Here is a 16,951-nt window from a genome sequence, read left to right on the forward strand (position 1 = left end):
CCAGCTGTGGGTGTTTAATTCAAATTTTCACCTGATTTTCGTTTTTTCGTTTGTTTTTGTTTATACCTTCATATACATCCTTAGTTGAGGCTTACCATACAATTCTGTGCACTCCTTGGAGAACATAGAACCATCGTCAAGAACATACTTACAAAGTTCATATAAAAGCAAATATGCTATTTCCTATATTTAGCTGCAATTTAAAACCTCATTTAAATCATAAATTGGATTTAATTTTCATATATATTCCAGTGGGTGACATGTCCAAAAAGAAGCTATGCCCAGCCACTTGGAATAAAGCATTCCACAGACAAAACTGAGAGTGAAGCTATTTAATCCATAATCATTAGTCTAACAAAATATATTCTGTTTCGCCTACATGTTTGATGTGTGTGTGTGTAGTACATGTATATCTTTATCATAATTTTCAAATCTAAATAAATATTAAATATATAAATATATAGAATAATATTTGATAATGTGCTTTTGTAACCAAGATGTTTCAGTTGAAATACATCTGTAAAGATTGCTGTACAATGAACAAAGAACTTGTCTGATAGCTAGACTCCTATTTTGAAAGTCCTATTTCACATGAGGTTCTTTGTTCTTTCTGACTATGTTTGACTTCTTTGTTGCATTCAATGTCCCAACCAACCATATGTGGTTTATTCTCCAGCAGCTGTGCTAGTTCAAAGTATTATCTTTAACCCTTTTGTGAGTATATTTCTTAATGGAGAGAGTGCCTTAAGTGTTTTCAATTGATTTTCAATACAGTCAGGACATTGGTGGGATTTTATTAAAATATCTGTATCTCCAGATATCAGTTCACTATATTGTTGTCGTTGTTGACTAACTGAAAATCTCATTATCATTCATGTTTTTGGCTTGAGGTTCCAATTTTAAATGTACACAAATATATATCAGGCTGTCTTGAGGGTTGAAATTAAAAGTTGGTTTCAAGTATTTTATAAATAGATGTATATCACCTCATCAGAGAAAACAAACAAACAAACACAAAAAAGATTTTAAGATTTTGTTTGCTTTTTTTGCCTATATTAATACTTTCATATGATATGTAAAAGATGTTTAGTGCAAATTTCATGTTTGTATTGGATAAGATTAACAAATTTGAAAATTCAGTTTGGTTTTTTTTCTTTTTCTTTCTTTCTCTGTTTCTTTCCCATATTTCATTTTATGTTCAGAATTCAGATAGATGAAATAGAATGTCTGTTATTCCTGTTCTAGTTTGCTATCCTGGTTTTGTTGTATTTAAATTAATTGGATTTTTTTTTTCTTCCTTTGGTAATATTTTAGATTTGCTGTATTATTGAAGTGTGTTTATCCTTTCTGGGGAATATTAGATTTCAGCTGATTTTAGCATGATATTGAGTTTTGCTTTATACATATATATTTGTCTTGTTTCAATATCTATGTTAGAAATAAACTTTATCTCTAAGGTATTTGTGTTTGCATGTGGGAAAGAAAGAGGGAGAGGTGGAGGGTTAGCAATCTACTTATTTTCACCATGAAAGGTATTTTTGCTAGAAGTATGAAACTCAAAGGTTCAGTTTAGAAATTAAATTAGAAATATAGTGATGAATAATAAATTAATATTTAAAACCTTCTAACAGCTATTATATTTGTAGAATAATTCTTGCTACTCTAAATGAACCTTCATTTTTTATTAATTACAGATTAAAATTTCAAGTGAATGGAAATTTAGTTATGTTTGTATAGTGAAATGTTTAATTTAGATTCTGGAGAAATACTAAGTAGTTGAGGTGAGTAGGTAGAATTTTCAAGAGTTGTAGTTTTGGGGAGGAAAGACAGCACATGTCCTCAAGTGAAGGGACAAATACTTAATGATAATGGTGTGTATCAAAAAAGATGATAAGACTAATGGTTACTTTGGTGTTCAATCATGTCTAGAGGGGAAATTATAATAGCATTAATAGAAATAATCAAAATAAATATTCCAAGAATTGAAACATGTTACTGGATAAGGGCTGATGCTGTTTAGCTCACAGGTTCACCCTGATAAGGCAAGTATGTGATCAAAAGTATTTCACCTATGATCATCCTGTTTTTATTTAATTATGATATATCTAGGAGTGCATTTCACTGTGTCCTGCCTTTCTTAAGATTGTAGATGCTAGTCTGAAGGAGATATGGCTGCTGTTTCTAGCAATGTAATTCACCATCGTCATCATCATTTGTCTTGCCCATTTATTTCTCTGCGGGCATAGATTAAATGAAACTTGTTCAAGGCAGATTTTGTACGGCTGGATGCTCTTCCTGTCATCAACACCTGCTTATTTTTCATCCCTCAGTTCTTGCATTTGTACTGAACTGAGTGAACTATCGAACATCTGTTTAGTGGAGAATGCACAATGTCACCTTTTTTGCCGTGATGATGTAAATGAAAATGTGTAATTAACATTCACACATATGCTTACACACATGCAATGGGGCTTCAGTGTAGTTTCTATCTATCAGTTCCATTCACAGAGCATTAGTCAACTCGAGGCTACACTTGTAGACACTTATCTAAGATGCCATGTAGTGGTGACAAACCTAAAACCACTCTTTCCTGTACACAAATTTAAAAGTTTCCCTGTCAAATTGACAGGGCATTTCTTTGTATATGGTCTATGATACTAGTGATTACATTTTGAGCAGCAGTTGTTTACTACTTAAATATGAGGTAGAATATGGTTACATACAGAGTAAAGAAGAATTTTCATGACTAACATACTGTTTCAGATATATAAAGAGATGAATTCAAGAGGAGTAGCCCTAAATTTCTGATTCATAAAATCTAAGATGTGAAATGCTCTCAGAAGATTAATTATGTAGATTTGTTTAATTATTAATTCTTCAATACCAGAAGAAGCGAAACCATTTTTTACAGGAGAGAGAGAGAGAAAAAGAACAGTTCTTATACCACAGAGCCATTGCATACATCTAAAAATAAACAATAACTGTTAAATTTACTTTTCATTTATTTCTTGAGATGTCAGAATTTATGACGCATCATGGTGACCTGGTCATTCACATTGTTCCATTGCACTTCAAGAAATAAAAGTGAATTTAATAATTTTTATGTGCTTTTAGATGACTAAAGTGGATTTTCCATAATGTAAATTGCTTCAGTTTTAGTCCACAGTCTCAGATCAGTTCACTTACTTACTGGACAATCAATGTCAGAAAAGGAGGAGAGAAGACGGATCTTATTACTTCAAATTCTATAAAAGAATATCTGAATTTCAATAAAAACAAAGTAATGTATAGATATTCTTGAAGACTCGGTCATTTTCTCTTTCTAACACAAAAATTATGGGGTCAGTAGATCAAGCCCAGTTGTTAAGGGTTAAATTTAAAAGCGACATTACTTCGAAGTAAACATTACTTCATAATGCATATCAGAGGACATGAAAAATTACTATTAGATACAGAGGTTATTTCCATTAAATTTGGAAAATAACATTTATTATTAGATTTATGACATGTAGCATGTCATACAACATCCAGTTAGATAGTTATTTAATTTGTATGAGAAGTTGTCAATGAAATCCTCCTCCTCAGAGTAACGCATTAATTCACTGGAAACATATTCTGTTATCCAGGTAATCTGTTTAATAATAGGTCTTAGTGCACAGTTGATGGAATAAAATTTACACATCTATTGCCTTTGTTCTTGACAAAAGAAACTCCTTTTCACAAATAATAAACTTTATGATACCTTTGTCAAAAGTGCTGTGGTGGATAGCTGTGAAACATAAACAACAAAGATGGAAGGAAGACATACAGTGACTGATAATACATATATATGTTAAACTATGAATGCAACTCTTCAGAAATTTTGGTCAATGTCCACTGAAGAGGCAGTAGGAAATGAGAGCTCATAAATAACCTGGCAAGCTGTGTGTGTGTGTGTGTGTGTGTGTGTGTGTGTGTGTGTGTGTGTTGCTGCTGCTACTACCACTGCTGCATCGTATGATTGTTGTTGTATGGATCTTTATAACATATGCCAAGATGATAAGGAAGAGGATGTCAAAGTATTTCAATTTTATTTCTGTTATAAGTCAATATAATGACTTCAGATACCATTTCAAATTAAGCCATTTCTTTTTTGTTGACTGTATTATGTATAAACAGTGTAAAACTGATAAATCAATATTTTGTTCTGATATCTTAATGTCGTTTATTGTTGTTGTTGTTGTTGTTGTTCAGTAGTCTTATTTTAAGTGCGTGTTTTCACTACACCACTAAGCACAGTTGTGTGCACCTGGGTATGTGCAGTGTTTTGTTTTTGTTTTGGTTTTGTACGTCATATTGTATTGACAATACTCTAAATGTATACAGTGCTTAGTATTAGTTTCTATATGTTATATATATGTGTAAGTTCCGAGGTCGGTTATTTACCTGTCTATATATTTTTTAACCATTCATAAGGCACCTACCTATACCACCATAAGGATTGCTTCTGTTTTTTAATCTCAACATTCTGGTTATGTTTATTTCCAGATCTTCATATTTGGATAATTTCTTCATTTCTTTCAGAGATACATTATCATCTGCTGGAACTATTACTTTCTTTAGGAGGCATTCCTTTTCTTGATGTTCTTTGACAAAAGCATCCTATAATTTTGTTTTAGCTTTGATCCCCCTGTCTGTGTAAATTGGCATACCCCAGAGTATGGTTGCTTTGTCATTCTATGAAAAATTTTTTTAAAGTGTATGATGTTTATGCCACCTCTTTTCTATTAGTATTTCTTAATGTTAGCATAATTTCTTGTTTATGAAAGCTCCAAATCTGTCAGGGTTATAAATGTATTCTCTTTTGACTGAAGTTCAACAGCCAGAGACAGGTAGGGTTTCTTCCCAACCTCCATGTATTTTGCATTAACATAATGTGTTTTGTTTCATTACATACTTGTGTCTGATGAGAAGTCTTTGAGCTTGTATAGCAAGTTTTTGGTGGGAAGGTTTTGATTCTGTGTAGCAATCAAGTCTCAGCTTTTGAGTCCTGTACATCTCAGTGCTAAGATATTTCTTTGTCTTTCTCCTCCATACTCAGTCTTTTAGCATGGCATTCTGTAACCTCATTTTTTAAAATTTTGCTTAGCTTTTAGTTGTTTCAAAATTTCTTTTGTTACTTCTTTCTTTTACACAGTTGTATATCCCTTCACTCTCTCTATTAGTTTTTTAATAATCTTCACTAAATATGTTAGTAGTCCTACATCATTAAATGATGATGATGAATGAATATTTTATAGTATTTTTTTTTTATGTATAAGTCCTCTATCTTTCTTGATAAAGATACTTATATCAGATTGCAGTTGGTATATTCTAAATAATGTTTTTATTTTTATTCCATTTCTGTCTAGTTTTGCTAATTCCTTTAGCCTTCAGTTGAGAATATTATAATTGCAATTGCATTTATTTCTGTTTTAAGTACTAATCTAATGTATTTACAATATCTGCTCCTAGTCATTTCTTTCATTTGTATTTATTGTACTCTATTTCATTGATTCCTAAGTATTTGTAAACCTCCATTTGGTCTAATTCTCTTTTCTCCAGTTCTTTATCTAACATGACATTGATATTCTTAATTGATTCTCCTTGAGGTTATCTTGGTTCATTTTTCTAATCTGAATTTCACATCAGTTATTCTAGTGAATCTGTATACTGTCTGTAGAAGTGTTTCAATTTGTTTATAGTCTATAGCATAAAACTTAACATCATCAGTGTACAAAAGATGGTTGAATGATCTCCTCTGTATCACATTTATACCCAAGTCTGTCTTAATATGTTGGATAACTGTATAAGCATCAAACACAAAAACAATGCATAGAAAGAAATTCCCTTAGAATATTTATCTTCTAACAGAGATGAGGTTAGTCTTAATAAATCCTCTTTTTTTGGGTGGGTGGGGTGTCTATCTCCAGGATTATTGGCATTATCTTACACATGGTTGATGTTTTCAAGATCCCACATGTGGAGGAATACTGTCTGGAGCCTTTTATCAGTCACCCATGCCAAGTTCAGGCCTTTGTTCCTCCATCTTATAGTCTTTTGTTGATCTTTACAGCCAAAAGAGTCTTTCAAGCACCCCTTCTATTTTTCTAGAAGTATGTTGCCCTTTCCTCCCAACTCCAGATATTTGTTTATATTCTGCAATATTATTGCAGTGCTATGACTGTAAGAAGGCAGGTTACAAGTATAATCTTTAGAGTTTGTTATTTCTTCAGTCTTCGGTATTAAAAGAGTTTCCCCACTAGTGTGCCAATCACTTGTTGTCTCCTGCTCTTTCAACATTTTAATAAACATATCTGCTTACACTGTGTGTCCCTGTTTAACCAGTAGTTTGGGATTTTATAAATTCCTGTTGCCTTCCAGTTGTTCAATTTTTGTAGCATCTGGCCTACTTCTTCTGTTGATATGGCCACCCACAGTTGTTCAGGTGCTGTGTTTGTTATTTTGAACAAGTATGTTGTGTTGATTCCTTTGCTGTCCATGCTCCTCCCTAGAATTCTTCAATCTCTGTTGTTATATTGATTTCTCTTGTATTTTATCCTACATCTTGGTAAAATTGTTTTACTTTGGAGTCAAGCTTTTTCCCTCAAAGAATCATTTACTTTTCATTCTGATGAATTCTTTGCTATTTAGTGAGAACTTTCTTGTTTGAAGAGGGATTTCTTTGATTTTAGGTGCATTTTTTTATGTTCTTTAATACATATTTTTTCTTTCATTGTTGTCTTTTATTGATTTCATTAAGGATTTAGAGATATTTCTTCTTATTTTTCTATCCTTTTCTGCATTTGTTTTCCATGTTGCTTGCTTAGGTTTCGCTATTTCTATAATCTGAAGAAGTAGCAACATCCCTTTCTAAGTACTTTTCCCAATCATTATTTTGTTTAACCTGGTGGTATTACCTTTCATATCTGTTTTCATTAAGTCTGCAGTGGCCAGGTTTATGGGAAGGTTTTAAAAAAAAAAAAAAATTCTTGCTACTATTTCATTCGGTTTATATCCTTGAGAAATGCTTTTGTTGATCCTTACGAAGATGTATTGATTATAATTATTTAATTATGTTTCTACCTTCAGGTTATTATGTTCATACTTTGCATCTTTTGAATTTTCTATTCTGAGACTCTTAGAAGTTTTATTATTTATTTTGTTTTGTATGTGTTAGGGTTATTTTCATAGTTTACAGTTTTATTGTTTATATTTTTGTTTGGCTTTGTGTTTCACTATGTATTTTTACTTTTTAAATGTTCTGCTCCATTTTCTGGTATTTGTTTGATTTTGAGAATGTATATTTATAAGTAACTTAAGGATCCCATGTTACATTTAGTTAACCCCCCAGCATCCATTCTACATTTCCAAATGTAATGCTTATTTATTCATAATGTTTTGAATCAATCATCCATTATATTGTAGCTTTGTGATTTCGATGATGTGAATGTTTATTTTTGAATGACATTGTAGGGTAGGAGTAAGAGGTTAGATCTGGCCAATTTGAACATAAAACAAGTAATCCATCCTGGGCAATGCTGTTATGAGGACAGCACTATTGGATCTGCTGTATAAACCTGTATAAGGAGCAGGGTGGAGTGGAACTCAAAGGTTGCTATGGGCAGTACACATTTTAGCTACTCCACTGGTGCTTTTTTTTTTATTTAAGGGACTGAAGGAGTAAAGTTTAGCCCTTTATTTTCGATTGTCACCATCTTCATTTGATATTGGTTTGTTTGTTTCTAACAGTGTCAAGTTTTACATGTTCCATTTTCATACTTTTTTTTTTTTTTTTTTTTTGGTATAAAATTGAAAGTACATATTTCTCTTTTATCATGGACTGAATGATAAGTTTTCCTTTTTTGCTTATTTGTGCTTCTTTTTTTTTAGTGGGGTTAAGTCTCTTTGGTGTTAATATGATTCACATTTCATTTACCTGTTTTTCATCATCATCATGGCAGAATCGTTAGCACACCAAGCAAAATGCTTTGTGGTATTTCGTCCCCTGTCTTTATGTTCTGATTTCAAATTCTGCCAAGGTTGACTTTGCCTTTCATCCTTTCGGGGTCGATTAAATAAGTACCAGTTACGTACTGAGGTCAGTGTAATTGACTTAATCCCTTCTCCCAAATTTGAGGCCTTGTGCTTCCAGTAGAAAGGATTATTATTATTACTACTACTACTACTACTATTATTATTACCTGGGGTCTTGTAGCAATGAAGAAAATATCCTCATCATACTATTTCAGTAGTTCTTGTTTGATAGACATATCATTAACCCTTCTCTGACCAAAGAAACAAGAAGCTGCAACATATTTCTCTGTGTCACCTATTCAGACCAAAGCAGCAATTTCCTCCTAATAATTATATATTGACTCTACTATTGATAACAAGAAAGAATGTATGCGACTGAGGAGAGAAATACATGAAATAAAATCCAAACTAACTGAAGTGTTGTGAACGCTAACTTAGTTTTACAGCAGAGACTTACTGATCTCTACCAAGGAAAGGGAATTGTATGGCAATTATATTCACTGCAAGCAAGTTAAGTGTATCTGGTAAGATAGCAAATAACAGATTTGATCTTTTCACTATAATTCCTGTCAAAAACATTTCTAGGTTTCATATGTATAATTGTATATGTACGCTTTAGGATTAAGAAGTAGTGGGGAAAAAAACAAGTTGCTCAGAAAATTTGTATTTACTTAGAACCAGCGTTTTTAAATCTAGGTTTCCAGCTTATTGCCAACAGAAAATTAACATCTCTTAGAACTTGTGAATGAAAGTAATAATTCATTCACGCCATCAACAATATCAAAATATGTAAGTTGGCGTCTTTTCACATTCTTTTATGTTTCAATATAGATTCAAACTTAGCACTGATTTATTCAATAGCAAACTATAATATAAAGTGATTACAAAATTGTCATAACAACATTCGGTTTATGGGTCGATTGTAGGGTATTTATGCTTTCAAGTTGGCAGTCTTAGAATTTCATTTCATGAAATCAGAATAGCATTTTTAATTTAATCAAGGTTTTGGAAACAATTGTGCTTTATGCATTGCAGTTTTATGTATGTGCATGAGTATATGCACATTGTCTATTGTGTTCTGTTTTAAATTGTTCAGATTTTATATGTGCAGTATTAACCAGATTTTAAATTGATCACAGACTATGAAAATCATTCAGAAACTTTATATTCATTTATTAGGAAATTATTAAAATAAAAAAAGTAAATGTTTATGAAAATTCTTTTTTATTAAATATCCTATATTTACTTGTTCTCAAACGAAAATACATAAATTTAAGGAGAAAAAAAAAGCATTAAACAAAAAATATTTGCTATGATATTTTTCATGTATTGATTTTTCTGTTATTTTGTGAAAAATGTTCAATTTGAATTGATAATAAAATTCTGTTGTTGTTATTGTTGCTATTATTATTATTATTATTATTATTATTATTATTATTATTATTATTATTATTATTATTATTATTATTATTATTATTATTATGTACTATTTTTGCTTTAAGTTATTGTTAAAAATAGGTTTTGATAGTTCCGTTAGTTTTATTTGAAAGGATAGTTATTCACATTCTGTATGGGTTTTAGACTATTAATATATTTTTAATCAATTTATGAAATGTCTCCTTCAACAGAAGCGAAACAATATTTAAACACTGAACAAAAAGTACTCATGAAAAATGAATGAGCTTACACAGTAAGTTCATTGAACGGAGATTCTTAAGTATGCACAAAGCTGCAGAATCCCAGTGGGTGTGGAATTTTAAATAATAATTATACAGTACATTGCTTTGTTTCTTTTCTCTGTTAAATCTTTCAAGTTCACATCTGCTCTTGATACATTTTGTATGTAGGTAACTGCTACAATTCCTATTCAAAATTCTAAAAGTCTTATCAATAATTCAAATTAGAGCAAAATCCGAAGGGAAACAATTTGAACATGATGTAGGCTTTCATATTTCTAACCTAAAACTTTTATTTATTTTTTTTATTACTGGACACACCATTTTGAGCATGGCCTTTGCCAGTACCGCCTGGTACATGGCCTTCATGCTGGTGGCACGTAAAAGCACCCACTACACTTTCGGAGTGGTTGGTGTTAGGAAGGGCATCCAGCTGTAGAAAATCTGCCAAATCAGATTGGAGCCTGGTGTAGCCATCTGGTTCACCAGTCCTCAGTCAAATCGTCCAACCCATGCTAGCATGGAAAGCGGACATTAAACAGTGATGATGATGACGATGATGATAACTGCAGGCATAGGTCTGTAGTGAAGAGGTTTGCTTTAAAACCACATAGTTTTAGGTTTAGCCCCACTGCACAGCACCTTGGACGACTGTCCTTTACTACAGCCCTAAAATGACCAATTCCTTGTGAGTGAATTTGGTTGACAAAAACTGCAAAACCCTGCCGCGCGCGTGTGTGTGTGTGTGTGTGTGTGTGTGTGTGTGTGTCCATCCCTCAATACCATTTTGTTAAGTGGTGTTTGTTCATATTCATTTATCTTATGCTTTTGGCAAAAAAAAAAGTAAAAAGAAGAGTCTGGTAGAATGAGTACCAGTTAATTTGATTGACTAAACCCTCCAAGGCCCAACACTTGCCCAAGGTGCCCCATCATTGTTGAGGTCCACTGACTGAAACCAGTAAAACAGTTTAGGGATTTGTTTATTTTTCTGTAAAAGAAAATGGTATTGGTTGGGTCGTTTATATATATATATATATATATATATATATATATATATATATATATATATATATAACTGGTATTTAATAAATTAAAAAGGTAAAATGGTTGGGGAAGAAAAAGACAACCTTACATGACTTTAAATTAGAAAGGTGCGTTACACAATAAGATAGTCTAATAAAGCTCTACTTGAGATGTGTATCACAATGACCAAGAATGCCTTAGCTTGAACCATCAGCTTCTGATGGAATTTTGGAGGTGTGATCATGATTTGTGGTATATCTTGGCCATTTAAAAACTTGATGGAGCCCATCCCTCTCTAGGTTTGACCGTGGCTTGAGAGAGAGAAAAAGAGCTCATTACTAGACTGGACTGGTATTTATCTGTTGGTTCCAAATGAGTGAAAGTGAAGTTGATGTTGGCAGAATTTAATTACTAGAGTGCTAACAGACAGAACATATGCCACAAGGAATTCTTTCTGACTTTTAAACAAAGACATTTTTCTTTTTCCTGAGAAAAATAACTTTTAATGATATTTGACATTATTAGCACTAATTTGAGACAGAAAAAACTATGAGCTCGCTAACATCATTTCAACCATGTATGGATTGCTTACTAAGCAACCACATTGCTGATTACACTATAGTATCCAGCCAGTGATATAGTTCAGAATCCTTTTAGAGTTCTTCGCCATCTCAAATTGGTACATATGCATTCTATAGACTCTAATCTCATTAAAGTTTCACTTCGTTTAGAAGTGATTTATTAAGCTTAGAAAATGACTTCTGATTTTCAAGAAACAATGAAGCTGTGGTATGAACGGAAATAAAGTTGTTTTTATTTCAGTAGGTTTGAGGAGAGTTAGTCTACGAGTAGAAATAATTAACCAGACTTGGAAAAAGGCACAGAAATACTAAAATTACCATTTGATAATATGAAGTCAATATATATACATTGTATATGAACAGTTTTTTTCTCACTTGAAAGATGAATTATACCTTTAGTTAGTAAGAATGGTTATAGATTATATATTGCAGACAAAGTTTATATGAAGCATTCTGAGTATTGTAGCTTTATGGAGATCATAACTAACAATAAAAATCTTCATTTGGATATGTTGATAACTTCAGTTTTCAGTTGGTACAGGAAGATATCTAAATCTTTTTAGACCAGCTGAATTTGCTGCATAATTTCTACCAATGGAAAGGAAAATGATTGCCAACTACTGTCTTTTGATTTACAAATTCAATGTGCAGGAGCAAGTGTCAAAATAGTTATCTTTAGTTATAGTATTGGTTTGAACAACGTCATAATCAACTAGATACAGTTATCAGATAATCCATTTAAATTATTAATGTGTACAACAAACAAAATGAAGTCAACTAAAGAACAAATCCCCAAGACATAAATATCCACTATGTTTTCTGGAACAAGTCAAACATGGCAAATGATCATAGCTTTTTGCAAGTATTTGGCTGAGAATCTCTAGACAATATATGCCCAATACAGTATTTTACACTTCATACTATTTATACCAGACTAGATAGAATGTATCCGAGTAGTGGGAAAGATGAAAAAGTGTGTGTGTTAGTGTGTGCCACGTTTGTAGCAGATTTTACAGATGGCTAAAATAGAATAGAACCTCAGAAATGAAATTAAAACCATCTTGTTATGAAATTGAATTGACAGAATTGAAATCCTTAATTGGGAAAGAAACGAGGATATTAGGAGTAGTAGGCAGTGCCTGGAGCAAAAGGGGAAACCATAATATACCACTATAGAATTTTGGTATCTATTTTGGGTTAAATGGCAATTATAGGAATCTTTTAGAATCACATATGCAATCATGTATACATACATGCAGGCTTTAGTCCTGCATGGTTTCCTTCACTGAAATAAGTTTAAATAATTGAAATTCCATAAAGGCTGTCAGCTCAATTTTTAGCTGTACAAAACAAATACATGTAAGAATATTGACTTATTGGTTTCTGTGTGCAGAAACAGGTGTCAAAGACAGTTGTGAATATGTTGATAGGGAAAATGTAATATAAGATAAAACCACAGAATATTAGATTAAAAGCCTGAACCACTCAATGAATGTTTTATGTTTTAGATAATTGAGTGTGTGAATAACTTTTTTTTTTGAACATTGATTCAGTTTGTATGCTTGCAGCCATTAACTAGCAGCCTTAGTGAATGGAGTGCCTACATTTCTTTCTAACGTATAATACTTCTATTCCTTTCAGGAGCATCATTTGCAACGAGCTCTTTCTGCCCAACAAGTCTACGGGACTGCAGAAGCGTTGGTCATCCCTATTCCAGAAGTGGTACAAGTATCAGAAAAATATGAAACCTATTACAAAGAGGACTTCAAAACAACCAAACAGTATATTCATGTTCAAGGTAAGCAGCAAAGAAATAGATTAAAAAAAAAAAAAAAAAAAAAAAATATATATATATATATATATATATATATGTAATAGATTAAAACAAAATAATAGTTGGAGGAGAGGAATCACCTGTAACCTCTTCAGGCTCTTCATTGAAAATTATATTAAGAGGCGTAGTGAAATGAAAAGTAAAAAGTAATAAATCATGTATTTAAAAAAATATCTGCTGCTGCTGCTATTGTTGTTGTTGTTTCCTTTTTATTGTTTTAAATTTGTTGGTCAATGCCCTTCCTCAGACTGCAATTACTTGTCTACTAGATTCGCTGAAATAATTCTTTGTTGTTTAACTTCAGGTCATCCTTGATCAAAGTAGATTATCTAATGTGTCTTTCTTTTTTTAATGATGACAGTGTTATACGAGGGATATATAACTGCTATTTCTCAAAGGCCAGGCAACCTTATAGAGGTCAAATTGAGGAATAATGTATCATACATTCATGTATAACAGTAATCCTATACTTTAGCCAATTCCTAACAATGTATTGAAAATAGTAATGTAATTATGTCATTCACATATAACGATATGTATATTTATTGTCACATTAACGAGATCATTGAAAGCAGGAGGCTGTTGAACAACAAGTAAATAGTGAATGGTAGTATGACAAGTAAAATGAAAGTAAGTAGAAGGATGAGGTACTTATCATACTGCTTGTTGTGACAAACAGGGAAAGAGTGCTTGAGAGTAACTTCAAATGAGAGTGGGTTGGAAAAGTGTTGCTAAGCAGGACAAGAAATAAGAGCAATCTTAATATACTGATAAATAGCAATGGAAAACAAGTAAATTTTTATGGAACTCTTAAATTTTATTATGAATATTCTGATAAAAGAACTTCTGGAATAATGATCATTACATGTAAATCATTCTATCTTTTATAAATATAGTAACTATTTTTAATTATTTTTTTATAATTTGGCATTAAACCATTCAATGGCTTAGTATAAAATGTTCGAAAGAGAACTGTCACTTTGATGGCACAGATATCTGTCTATGTGCTTATATATTGTTGTGCCTCATCAGTTTTGGTGGGTGGCATGCTTTACCACATCTTTTATTTGTTCCTGTCATTAGACTGTGACCATGCTGGGGCACCACTTAGAAAAGTTTAGTCAAACAGGTCGACCCTAATACTTATTTTTTTAAAGTCTGGTACTTCTATCAACTTCTTTGTGGAACTACTATGTAACAAGGGCACACACATACACTTCCACAAAGTTTCTGTCTACCAAATTCATTTACAAAGACTCTGGTCAGCTCAGAGTTATTGGTGCTATAATGGTAAGCACTTGCCCTAGTTGCCATGCAGTGGGACTGAACCTACAGCCACATGGCTGCAAAGCAAGCTTCTTAATCACCCAGCCATGCTTGTGCATACATTTACAAATTCTTGGTAATATTTTATTATTAAACACAAAGTGCAAAGTCTTTAAGTAAGAAATTTGTCAATAGCCCTCACCCTTTGTTTTAAGTAGATGCACCATTTTCTATAATTAATAGAATTGTTAGTCATTTTTGATGAAATAAACACACTAGTTTGTAAGTTCATAATAAACAAGAATGCTGGGAAATGTAGTCACACAAGCAAATCCATAAACTTGTGGCATTCTAATACTATCTCCTTTGCTGTTATTCATTCATTTGACATGTTTCTTCATGCTAGCATGGGTTGGGTAAATATATACAAAGACGTTGTTTTACAGCTCTTCCTGTCACTAACCATCAGTTTTTCAAGTAATGGCATTTTTCTTCTTTTTTTTTTTTTATTCCATTTATTATTGAAAGCGTGGAGGTGCAATGGCCCAGTGGTTAGGGCAGCGGACTCGCGGTCATAGGGTCGCGGTTTCGACTCCCAGACCGGGCATTGTGAGTGTTTATTGAGTGAAAACACCTAAAGCTCCACGACGCTCTGGCAGGGGATGGTGGCGAACCCTGCTGTACTCTTTCACCACAACTTTCTCTCACTCTTACTTCCTGTTTCTGTTGTGCCTGTAATTCAAAGGGTCAGCCTTGTCACACTGTCACGCTGAATATCCCCGAGAACTACGTTAAGGGTACACGTGTCTGTGGAGTGCGCAGCCACTTGCACGTTAATTTCACGAGCAGGCTGTTCCGTTGAGCGGATCAACTGGAACCCTCGTCGTCGTAAGCGACCGAGTGCCAGCAACAACAATTATTGAAAGCACTGAGCTACAGGAAAATTTGTCAGCAGAGGATGCCAACAAGCATCACCGTTTTTCTTTTAATTTTATTTTCGCACAATATATTTTAAAGACGCTGAAAGTAAACATTTTCACAGACACTCATATTCACACACATATACATATGTGTATATATGTTATCATGCACATGCACACATACACACACATGCATGCACATACGACAGGCTTCCATACAATTTACATCTATGAATTTCACTCACAGAGCATTGGTTGACCTAATGCCACAGAAGACACTTCCCTGAAGTGCCACACAATTCGATAGAACTCAAGACCATTTGGAAGCAAAGCAAATTTGTTTCCTTATATGCAAGTATAGTTATGCCTCTTATGGCTATGAAAACTTATCAGTAACTAGTGTGGTGTATTATTGAAGTCTATTCTATAATTAAAACTTGAAGAAGCAATTAAGCATTGATTCAAGAAAAAAAATATTGTTAAATTAAGCTTAATTCTTGTCCTGTAAAGTAGAAGATATTTATTGAGATATTTAATTTAATTAATTGAAAGTTCGTTTAAACAGGAAAGAGGAAGAAAAGGGAAAGAAAGAGAGAGAGAGAATTTTTGAAGAACATAATGTATTTATGTTTTATAATATATACGAGAACTGAGTATACAAAGTGTTGGATTTCGTTTTTGTAGGTCATGATTTCAAATATTATAATCATTGCACTGTGTTGTGTTGTTGGTATTGTTTAACCCCGGGTCAGTCCTGATTGAGTAGACCTTATGATCAAAGTAGAATGATAACTTTATAGGCGTAGGAGTGGCTGTGTGGTAAGTAGCTTGCTTACCAACTACATGGTTCCAGGTTCAGTCCCACTGCGTGGCACCTTGGGCAAGCGTCTTCTACTATAGCCTCGGGCCGACCAAAGCCTTGTGAGTGGATTTGGTAGACGGAAGCTGAAAGAAGCCCGTCGTATATATGTATATATATGTATGTGTGTGTATATGTTTGCGTGTCTGTGTTTGTCCCCACAACATCGCTTGACAACCGATGCTGGTGTGTTTACGTCCCCGTAACTTAGCGGTTCGGCAAAAGAGACCGATAGAATAAGTACTAGGCTTACAAAGAATAAGTCCTGGGGTCGATTTGCTTGACTAAAGGCGGTGCTCCAGCATGGCCACAGTCAAATGACTGAAACAAATAAAAGAGTAAAAGAGTAATGTGTCCTTTCAACTTCAAGAATATTATTATTACTTTACTTGTTTCAGTCATTTGACTGCGGCCATGCTGGAGCACCACCTTTAAGTCGAACAAATTGACCGTAGGGCTTATTCTTTGTAAGCCTAGTTCTTATTCTATCAGTCTCTTTTGCCGAACCGCTAAGTTACAGAGATGTAAACACACCAACATCGGTTGTCAAGCAATGGTGGGGGGACAAACACACACACACACACACACACACACACACACACACACACACACACACACATACGCACGCACACACACGTTTTATAATGTATACGATAACTGAATATACAAAGTGCTCAGTTTTGTTTTTATAAGTCATGATTTCAAATATATTCATTGTATTATGTTATGCTGTTGCT

General features: G+C 33.0%; 1 protein-coding gene across 1 annotated transcript in view; it reads left to right on the forward strand.

Annotated features, from left to right (window-relative positions):
- The window catches only part of LOC106869344 (enhancer of polycomb homolog 1), a 136,232-nt gene that overhangs the window by 77,357 nt on the left and 41,924 nt on the right, over positions 1-16,951 (forward strand). Inside the window, exon 2 of the mRNA XM_089354215.1 lies at positions 12,977-13,133. Within this exon, the coding sequence (XP_089210341.1) occupies positions 12,977-13,133 (157 nt within the window). The remainder of the gene's footprint in view (positions 1-12,976; positions 13,134-16,951) is intronic.

Source organism: Octopus bimaculoides, chromosome 6, assembly GCF_046866305.1.
Source record: "Octopus bimaculoides isolate indiv1 chromosome 6, ASM4686630v1, whole genome shotgun sequence".
NCBI lineage: Eukaryota > Metazoa > Mollusca > Cephalopoda > Octopoda > Octopodidae > Octopus > Octopus bimaculoides.